The sequence below is a fragment of the Pholis gunnellus genome, assembly GCF_910591455.1.
Source record: "Pholis gunnellus genome assembly, chromosome: 11".
Classification (NCBI taxonomy): Eukaryota; Metazoa; Chordata; class Actinopteri; order Perciformes; family Pholidae; genus Pholis; species Pholis gunnellus.
Genome location: NC_136538.1, coordinates 20,296,302 through 20,306,267, shown reverse-complemented (window position 1 = coordinate 20,306,267; position 9,966 = coordinate 20,296,302). Strand labels below are relative to the sequence as shown.

Below are 9,966 nucleotides of genomic sequence, written 5' to 3'. Positions count from 1 at the left end.
GTGTGTGTGTGGGACTGCTTCACGGTCCAGACCGTCTCTCTGCTTCGGGACGGACACACACACGGCATCGCCTGCCTCGCATTCAGTGCTGACGGACAGGTGACACACACACACACACACACACACACAGTGAAGTGACAGACTTTATGCATGCACATTCTGTACACACACACACACACACACACACACACACACTGAACAAAATGAATGTGTCTGTGTGTGTCCAACTGATGGATTTGGTCATTAAAGGATACTTGTGTATCAACCTAAAGGTCACAGAAGAATAGTGCATTACACACACACACACACACACACACACACACACACACACACACACACACACACACACACACACATACAGAGTGAAAGCAGGACAAAAGAGGGGGAGTAAAAGAGGAGAAGAAGTGATGGGGAAGGACAAAGTATGATGATGATAATGAGAATGATGGTTTTTTATCACTTTGATTCAGTAACTCCTGACAGTCAATGACTAAAAAGAAAACCCTCGTGCATGTCTCTCCTCTCCGTTTTATTTCGGGGTTTTTTATTTCTGTTTTACAAATAACAGATGAACACTAATACTTTGCACTTTTCTGGCCCTTATACCAGATGATCCTCCTCATGATCCCCCAAAACAGATCTGATTTATTTCTTCAAAAAGTTCTCGTTTTATTTGACTTTTTCTCAGAATTGTTGGTATTTGTAAATGTATGTTGATACTTTTACGAGAGATGTCTCCACTGTTCGATAGAGGCCAATATTTAAAAAGAAAAGTGGGGTCTATCAAGAAACATGCAAAGTGTTGGATGCAGATTTAGCTCCAGTCTTCGTCGTGCGTGCAGCCAACCTCGTCCAAATGGAGCCTGTGCAAATATTTCCATCACACAGTCACCTACTGTTTGATTTATATCCTGTGTGGCTCCATCATCATCATCATCATCATCATCTTCTCCTCCCACTGACTCTCCACTGTGACTCAGTTCATCTGCTGTGAACGTCATCAGACAAACACGCTATGATTTTACAGCAGCGTGACGGGTTCAACGTCATCTGGAGAGTTCAGTTGGCGTTCGATTAGTTTTCAAGTTTCTCTCCGTCTCTTCAGTTTCCTCCCGCGTGTGTCGGTTCAACCTGTGAGAATGAAGCACAGCTCGGTGTGTCGTCAGAGAGCGATATTTAAAATGAGTTGTCTCTGGATGTGAGTGGGCAGCACTCTGAGTAAATGAACAATCTCTTCAGTGCTTCAGTCTCACACATGCAGATACAAAGTAGCCAGTCTCTGCTGAAGCTGCAGCTCTGTGTTCTAGCGTTGGCCTGAGCGCGTGATTTACATCCTCTGCTCTGACTGGACAGTGTTTTTTTTCTGCCGTACCCACCTGCTGCGGGAGGCAGCTCCTCACTTCCTGTTGCACAGTTAGTGTGGCATAAAGTTGTGCTTTTCTCAAATGTCCCCTGTAGTGTCGCTGGGCCTTGTTAGATATCTCTCTGCTGCATCACCACCAGGTCACATTCAGAATGACTAGCAGCCTATTGCTGTCCCAGCATTCGAGTGCTCTTGACCTCTTGACCTCATGACATGATTCTTATTAATTCTGCGTCATTGTAAGTCGCTCTGTCAGCTAAATGCACGGACTGTAACTCTTATCTGGCAAAGCCCCGTTGTTCATTTTGTTCCAGACCTCCTGCTCATATTCACATCAAAATCACCAGACTCTAGCAACCGAAGCAATCATGACGGGAACACAGGATGAAGCCAGGCGACGTTATTGTGGAGAAACAAAGGTCGAGGTGGATGGATGGGTTTAAAAAAAACACCAGACTTCAAAACATTTAAAGCTACTGTGAAAACTTTTTCAAATGTCATCCAGTAAACCAGGTTCAAAATGAAAGAATGTTTGCTGAAGAAACATTTGAAACTCTTGCTTTCAACAGTGACAGTAAACTGCATGGAGTTTTGTTGTCTGATGGTTCTGATGGGTGTATTTCTTTTGCCCAACTGTTAAATATAAATGAAATAAAATCAGACTGCGTTGTGAAGTGATCCGTGCTGTTGTGTCGGCAGTTTTTGATTCTTGAACTGTGAGTAAATCAGAGTTAACACTGAATCAATAAACTACTCATAAATCCAGCTGAATAATGAATCAAGTGCTCAGGCTTTGGTGCAGCTGATTTATTATTAAGTCGTAGCACAGAGTCTGGAATACTTTATATTATGCTTTCTGCACCACTGCTGCCCTTCCAAAAAAAGAAATGTGATTAAGAGCTGAAATTTGACTTCACATAAGAAAAGAAGAGCAGAGGAAGCTGTTAACTTGATCTTTTTCAACACAATATCAGAACATATGTATTTAAATTATACAAAAAGTAACATGAGGGGTTATGGGATAGGATGGACTCGCTGTTGTAGTTCCCTAAAACATTACGAGTTTCAGTTACAGTGTATCCAAAACAAATGTGAGGGCTTAGAAACCTACATTATCAGCATTTAAAGTAGGAATTTAAATTGTGCCTCTTTTCCATTTAGATTACTAACTCTCTCTCTCTCTCTCCCTCTCTCTCTCTCTCTCTCTCTCTCTCTCTCTCTCTCTCTCTCTCTCTCTCTCTCTCTCTCTCTCTCTCTCTCTCTCTCTCTCTGTAGCGGTTAGCCTCGGTCGGCCTGGATGCCAAAAACACATTGTGTATCTGGGAGTGGAAGAGAGGGAAGATCCTGGCTACAGCCACCGGACACTCAGACAGGGTGAGTGTGTGTGTGTGTGTGTGTGTGTGTGTGTGTGTGTGTGTGTGTGTGTGTGTATGTGTGTGTGTGTGTGTGTGTGTGTTTGTTACATAGACTATATCTGTGCTAACATCTCCTTTGTTCTCCAGATCTTCGACGTCAGCTGGGATCCGTTTCAACAGAACCGTCTGGTGAGCTGTGGAGTCAAACACATCAAGGTAACAAACACACACACACACACACACACACACACACACACACACACACACACACACACACACACACACACACACAGAAATAAGAGTTTTAGCTGTTAAAGTCCTGTTTATTTTCTGATAGACGGTTTGAGGCGACAGTTGAACAACTATGAAACAATGAACAACTGTGTCGGCTCTTTGATAAAAACATTTATCTGACTACTTACTTAACTTACCGCTGCTCTCTCGCCAAGAAGCACCGTGACTCTCTCTACGGTGGCCCTGAGTGATCAACTCACTGCAAAAACATCTTCACCACTTTGACTTCACATGCAACATTTAGACAAAATGCTGCACAGAAATTCAGCAACATTTTTTTACGTATTATAAGCCTGCAAATTCAAATAATGATAATAATGATAACGTTATGCAGAAATTCATGTGTTGTTCAAGATGTTTTCTTAATTTGCTGTGCGTTGAGCTCTCAGGGCCTCTGTATCCGTAGTAATTGTGCTGTCGTGTCTGAATAGTCTGAATACAGCTGTAATGAACAACAACGTAAAGGTCTGCTCTGTCGTAATGACAAAAAGTCCTTCACTTCAACAGACCGATTGATCCAGCAATGTTACGTATATATCTGTTAAGGTCTCATGTGTCCTCTCTCTCTCTCTCTCTCTCTCTCTCTCTCTCTGTAGTTCTGGTCTCTGTGTGGTAACGCTCTCACTCCAAAGAGAGGGATTTTTGGGAAGACAGGCGACCTGCAGACCATCCTGTGTGTGGCGTCTGCTAAAGATGACTTGACGTACTCCGGGGCGCTCAACGGGGACATTTACGTCTGGAAGCTGCTCAACCTGATACGAACAGTTCAGGCTGCACACGGGGTGAGAGACCAGCTTTCACCTCCATGAAAAGTTCTCAGCTGTGGCAGCAGAGAGTCAAAAGTAGAAACATCTTTTATAAAATAATCAATTTCTAGTTAAAGCTCGAACCGACTGACCACAAAATACTCCAAAAAACTGAACTTACTGTCACAATATGGGCCTGATGTTTGTCCTATTCCTCTCCCAGACCTGCTTCCTCACCTGACCTTTACCTGAGTAAAGACGTATCGACTTAGTTTTCAAGTCGTACTTTTGGGTCCAAACCTAAGACGTTATACCTTCTACTCGTTTTCCAAAACATATAAGAAAGCATTGCTGTAGATCTGCATCAACAACTTTGTTAAACTTAACTGGTTGTGTATATACAGTTTGGATTTGCACCTTATTGTTAGGCTCTTTACTTTTTATATATTTGCAATCTTTGCATGTTGCACTCTACCTAACTTTGTATTACAAGTGGTGCACAACAATTTCCCTCGGGATAAATAATGTTTTATCTTATCATATCTTATCTTCGTCCTACAGGAACCGTTCTATCTAATCAAACTAGACTTTCTACCCTGAAATTGCTCACTGGAGATTTACATAAATCAAGAGGGAATTTACTGTAAAAAGGAAGAAAGACTTTTATATTTCTCTTTATTCTTCAATAGACATGTGTTAATAAATATCAGCGACCTAAAGCTTTGATTGAAAAATATAATTCTGGATACCTTAAATGACCCAAACGTGTGTGTGTCTGTGTGTGTGTGTGCAGGCCGGTATCTTCAGCATGTATTCCTGTGAGGAGGGTTTTGCAACAGGAGGCAGAGACGGCTGCATCCGACTGTGGGACGCCGACTTCAAGCCGATCACCAAGATCGACCTTCGAGAGGCCGAGCAGGGATACAAAGGTACGAACGGCCGCACTAAACACCAGAATATACAGCCACGACATCAGCAAGACAGAAACACAACATTTATATACAGTTTGGACAAACTAATGTCGAGCCTATACATCAGCATGGGGGAATGCAATGATGTGCAAGACCAGGTTTATCCTTTTCTCGATGCCCAGCGGCAGGGAGTGAGGTGGACGGACCATCTCATTCTTTTATTTGATAAACAGCAAATCCATTAAATTGAGTGCCCAACGCTATTATCCAAGCTGTAGCTCCTTTCATCCACTCTGGCTGTTTATTAGTCAGCAAATTGTTGAGACTTTCATCACACAGAAGTGGCTTCATCTCTCAGCGCACTAATATTATGCAGTGGTTGGACTTTAGGGGTGAAGTTACTCTTTAATAAAGAAATTCAGGCCACATTTCTAACACATTTTAGACTTATGGAAGCCTCAAAGTGGGTGTTAGTTGCAAGGTTTGTAAAAATAATCTTTATTGTGTCTCCTTCACTTCTAAACCAAAAGTAAGATATCCAGGTTACAGATTGCAGGTTAATACCAGGCGGAGATGGACGGACAGACTTGATATCTGTTATTTGTGTGTTTGTGTGAAACCTTTAAATCTCTCCTGTTAACGAGAGCTCTGGCTCTGGCTTTGTCCACCACCAACACCTTGACGGGCTATTTAAACCTTTTCTTCAAACCTCATTTAACTTGAATAAACCCGCTGACGTTAAACATCACTTCATCTCCTTTTCTAAAGGCAGACTTTACCCATAATCCTCCTCACCAGAGAAGAATAGAGAGAAGAGAAAAGGTCACTTTGTGATCGAAGACTCTTTTGTTAGTTGAAGGTTGTGACAATTCAATCTCCTGAAAAAATGAGGAGCAGGCTTGAATCCTTCACCTCCATTGCAGTATTTCTCTTTTCCCTCTAAAGACATTTGTAAAAGATGTTCAGTTTTCAAGTTCCGTCTCTAGTCGGAGTCAGAAATGACCTGATTTTCCGTCTTTGAGGAGAAGTTTTCAGGAGAGCAGAGACGGTGTAAAAGTTTGTCTTCAGCAGGAGAAGGTGACTAAGCTGATTCCGTGAAAACCCAGAGGTGGTGAACGTTTGAACTCCTTAATGCCGACGATAGAGATGTTATTCTTTGAGGAAAAGCTGCGGGGGTGCACCATTAAGCCCCTGGCCTCCTTTTTATGTCTCCTCCTCCTGACGGTTTCCGGGGAGAAAGTTTGAAAATAAAATACAAGAGGGAAAGAGGGAAAAGTTTTGTCTTTTCTGTTTCCAGTCAGAGTTGGAAACGGCCTCGTTCTGGAGAAGGTGGAAGTTTAACTCCTTTACCTCTCGAAGGGCTTTGAAGAAAGTAGCTCCTCAGCAGGAGAAGACTTCTGGTTTAACAAGGGTTAAGGACAGGAAAGGTTTCTTCCTCTCTGAAGGTGAACATATTAAAATGTATAAGACAGAAGGTTTGTCCTGTTATCAGCCATGTTAGTGGAAAAGTCTGATAAACAACTATTTGCTGGATTGTTATAATTGTTTTTACAGATATTCATGATTCCCAGACGATGAATCCATCTGACTTTTCTTCTAGCACCTCCACAATGTTCACAATTGGGATTAAATAAAGAATCTGAAGCACTGGGAATTAAGCAGTGTAGAAAATAATTTTCTTCTAAGTGGAACCTGTTAATGTGGACGAGTAATATCTGGATTCCTCTCCTGAAGCCTTCAGGGCCAATAAGAAAAAGATCCACATGAGAATATACACCTGTAAGAAATGCATCATTTGTTCGTGGCTCCACTCGCACACAGCTGACAGATGTTCCATCCGAGCAACATGAGCGTAAACATTAAAAAGCTCAGTGAGGAGCAAAATGAACTCTCGTGTAATAAATCAAAGTGTTGTGTTTAAGGAGCCGAGTGGGAGGAGGAAGAGAAGACGTCAAAATGAAATGAAAGCAAGACGAGATAATTCCTCTCCCACATTTCTCTCCTCTGGGTGGTTTAGCAGTGATTTGTTAAGGTGATGTTTTATTGCTGCCTTCTGGCTGCTATTAACGCTTCTGAGAGGACATATCAGAAATCCTTCCTAGAGTACTCTTACAGTGCAAGTCTTCCAATTTACCTCATAAACCCGTCTGGTATCAGGTTGCTCTGGCTGGTGAATCTGCAGGGAGGAGGTTTTAACAAAGTTACAGGAAACCTCACACGCTGGTTCGCGCCGTCAGCGACAGCAGACGCTCTAATTGTCGAGCGCTGCGCTGCTGAACGCTCTGCTAATTACATTGTAGGTGCTGGGGAACAGGAGTGTGACGGAGAGGTTGGAAAGTACCGAGAAAAGAAAAGAAAAGTGTGTGACTTCCTCCTGCCTTGACAAAAATCTTTCCCCTATAGTCTGTCGCTTCTGAATCCTCCTGATAATAAACTATTTTCCTTTCAAATAAAGTGAAGGAAAACAGTACAATGTATCTCTTCAAGATGTAGCGGAGAGTACAAAGTCACCGGGAAAGAAAAGACTCAAGTACCTCAAATGTACTGAATGAAGAGTTCAGAAAATATGAGGTTTTGTTATTAATTAAACGACCCAACAGCTATTGTTCCTCCTCAGGTAAACACTGTTAGCTCTGTCAGCACTTTTTGCTGTTGTTTGAGTCCCAAAACCTGGAAATGAGTCAGCGTTTTATACTTCCGGTTCCCCAGTCTCACAGCACATTTTTATATTTTTAATGAGTTCTTGCTTAGATGCCAGAAATAAAGTCTGTGGTTAACACAAGCTTCAGATATTTAAAAAATATCATAAGATGCATCAGTTAATATCCCTCTCAGGAATTTGAAGCTTTTAAATGTCTTTAAAAATACAGTTTTCTACAAGTGGTCAAATGAGACTCCTAACCGTCATCTCACCAATTTGTCCTTCTTCACAGCCTTGTTGTTCATACTCGCACTTATACGACCCTGGTGTAGTTCTTTAAAAGCCTAATGTTAGCGTTTTACTTGTGCTGATAAGTAGTACAAATAGTGTTAATCCTCTTCTTCTTCTTCTTCCTCCTCCTCCTCCTCCTCCTCCTCCTCCTCCTCCTCCAGCACTGTCTATTCGCAGCGTCTGCTGGCGAGCCGACCGAATCCTGGCGGGAACACAAGACAGCGAGATCTTTGAGGTGAGAAAGGAGACCAATGAAAGGGAACAGCCCCACGTTGTTCCTCCCTGCTGAGACGCTTTTACCTTGGCGAGCTACACGCTGGCTCCTCATTGGCTCACATTCAGTGAACCTCTCTGCAACGTGTGATACCCAGTCAGCAGTATTCTAGATCAACTAAACTAAGACCAAGTAAAGACCCACACCAGACCAGACCAGCGGGAGTCCCACACTGCATGACACACTTATGGTAAAGTGTGGAACCTGAAAACCAAAGTCGCTCCTCAAATTGATCTGAAAGATCCACGTTTCCATAAAAACACCCTCAGAAAGCAAATGAAGATGCCTCGTTAATCACCTCTTTTATTGTCAAATACACTCTATGTGTGTATTTGATCCACTTTGAGAAAAGCCTTGATGAAATAATTACAAAGCGTTGCAGGGGTGAGATTTATTTGCCTTGTGAGCATTCACACTAATGAGTTCAACAAGTAAATCAGAGAATACGCAGGCAATTTAGTTATAATTAACCAAATGTAAAAGTACTCAGTATGCAGAATGGCTCATTTCAGAGTAATATATATTATATTAGTGGATTATAATGATTGGCACATTAATGTGTTCAACACTTAATGTTACAGTTGGTTAAGAGCCCAATTAAATGACTTTACACTGCTGGGTTGCTTAATATATAATAATGCATACAATAATTAGATGAAAATAGTTGTCAATTGATTAATGGACTAATCATTTCAGCTCTACTTGTATAAACTGTTATGTAGTTAAATTAATAATAAAACATCATATTGTATAGATATGTTTTTTGTGTAGAAATCTCCATTTGTAAAGTAACTAAAGATCTCATATGAATTTAGCGGAGTAGAAGTAGAAACTAGCACTAGTACTCGTGGTAGTACCTCAAATTTGTCCCTAAGTAGAGTACTTCAGGTATTTAGACACAACTCAACCTAAACTTGACAGTCAAGGTTCGAAGTAGCATCAGTTGAAACCAGTGGTGGAAAGTTACTCAGCGTCTTCCTGCCTGCGTCCAGGTGATGGTGAGGGATCGGGACAAGCCGCTGCTGATCATGCAGGGACACGGCGAGGGCGAGCTCTGGGCGCTGGACATTCACCCCAAAAAACCTCTGGCTGTCACCGGCAGCGACGACCGCTCCGTCAGGTCAGTGCACGGACGCTCACGCTCGTATAAATAGTTTCTGAGGAGTTTGAGTTGATTTGTGGTGTGACGGTTTCTGCTCGTCTCCAGCATCTGCTCGCTGTTTGCTGAGATTCCCGAGAGACCAATTATAAATGAACACACAGTCAGCTGAACACGGCGGATAAACAAAGAAAGATGCTGACATGTTTGTTGGCTTTCCTTTTCACATACGATTCTAGCATTCCGCATATGCACTTCAGAGTGATAATCCTGGCAGGATTTAAATGTAATAAACTACAATTAATAAAACAGCTGCTGCCACCATAACTTGAGAGAGCTGTAAAATCCTGTATTTTAAGTATTACAAAACTTATTTCATACACCTAATCTAACTGTGTGTGTGTGTGTGTGTTTGTGTGTGTGTGTGTGTGTGTGTGTTTGTGTGTGTGTGTGTGTGGGTGTATCAGGTTGTGGAGTCTGGTAGATCACGCCCTCATCGCTCGCTGCAACATGGAGGAGGCGGTGCGGAGCGTGGCGTTCAGCGTGGACGGATACCAGCTGGCTCTGGGCATGAAGGACGGATCCTTCACTGTGCTGAGAGTCAGGTAGCACACACACACACACACACACACACACTGAATTATAATCTCATATTGCTTTGTTGTAACGTGGCATTAACACAACGTTTTTCTATGTCCGCCTCAGAGACATGACAGAGGTCGTTCACATCAAAGACAGGAAGGAGGTGATCCATGAGATGAAGTTTTCTCCAGACGCAGCGTACCTCGCTGTCGGCTCCAACGACGGACTCGTGGACATCTACGCTGTCGCCCAGAGATACAAGAAGGTAGGGATGGAGGCACATTGGCATTGAAGCTGATGCTGAAAAGCTCCTTTGCTGGTATGAACAATAATCAACATTTTATTCTCACATAAAGAAGAAGACATTTTGTGGATTTTAATACCTGCATGTAGAATAACTCATAATTAGT

General features: G+C 42.3%; 1 protein-coding gene across 4 annotated transcripts in view; it reads left to right on the top strand.

Annotated features, from left to right (window-relative positions):
* LOC306703388 (echinoderm microtubule-associated protein-like 6) overlaps window positions 1-9,966 on the top strand; it is a gene marked incomplete at both ends in the record, with an annotated part of 54,765 nt that overhangs the window by 18,049 nt on the left and 26,750 nt on the right. For all 4 annotated transcript variants that reach the window (XM_079169351.1, XM_079169349.1, XM_079169350.1 and 1 more), the window contains 9 exons: window positions 1-99; window positions 2,639-2,737; window positions 2,866-2,934; window positions 3,609-3,794; window positions 4,552-4,687; window positions 7,763-7,836; window positions 8,868-8,995; window positions 9,442-9,579; window positions 9,680-9,821. The exon at window positions 1-99 is cut by the window's left edge and continues 61 nt beyond it. In XM_079169351.1, coding sequence (XP_079025477.1) covers window positions 1-99; window positions 2,639-2,737; window positions 2,866-2,934; window positions 3,609-3,794; window positions 4,552-4,687; window positions 7,763-7,836; window positions 8,868-8,995; window positions 9,442-9,579; window positions 9,680-9,821 — 1,071 coding nt within the window. The remainder of the gene's footprint in view (window positions 100-2,638; window positions 2,738-2,865; window positions 2,935-3,608; window positions 3,795-4,551; window positions 4,688-7,762; window positions 7,837-8,867; window positions 8,996-9,441; window positions 9,580-9,679; window positions 9,822-9,966) is intronic.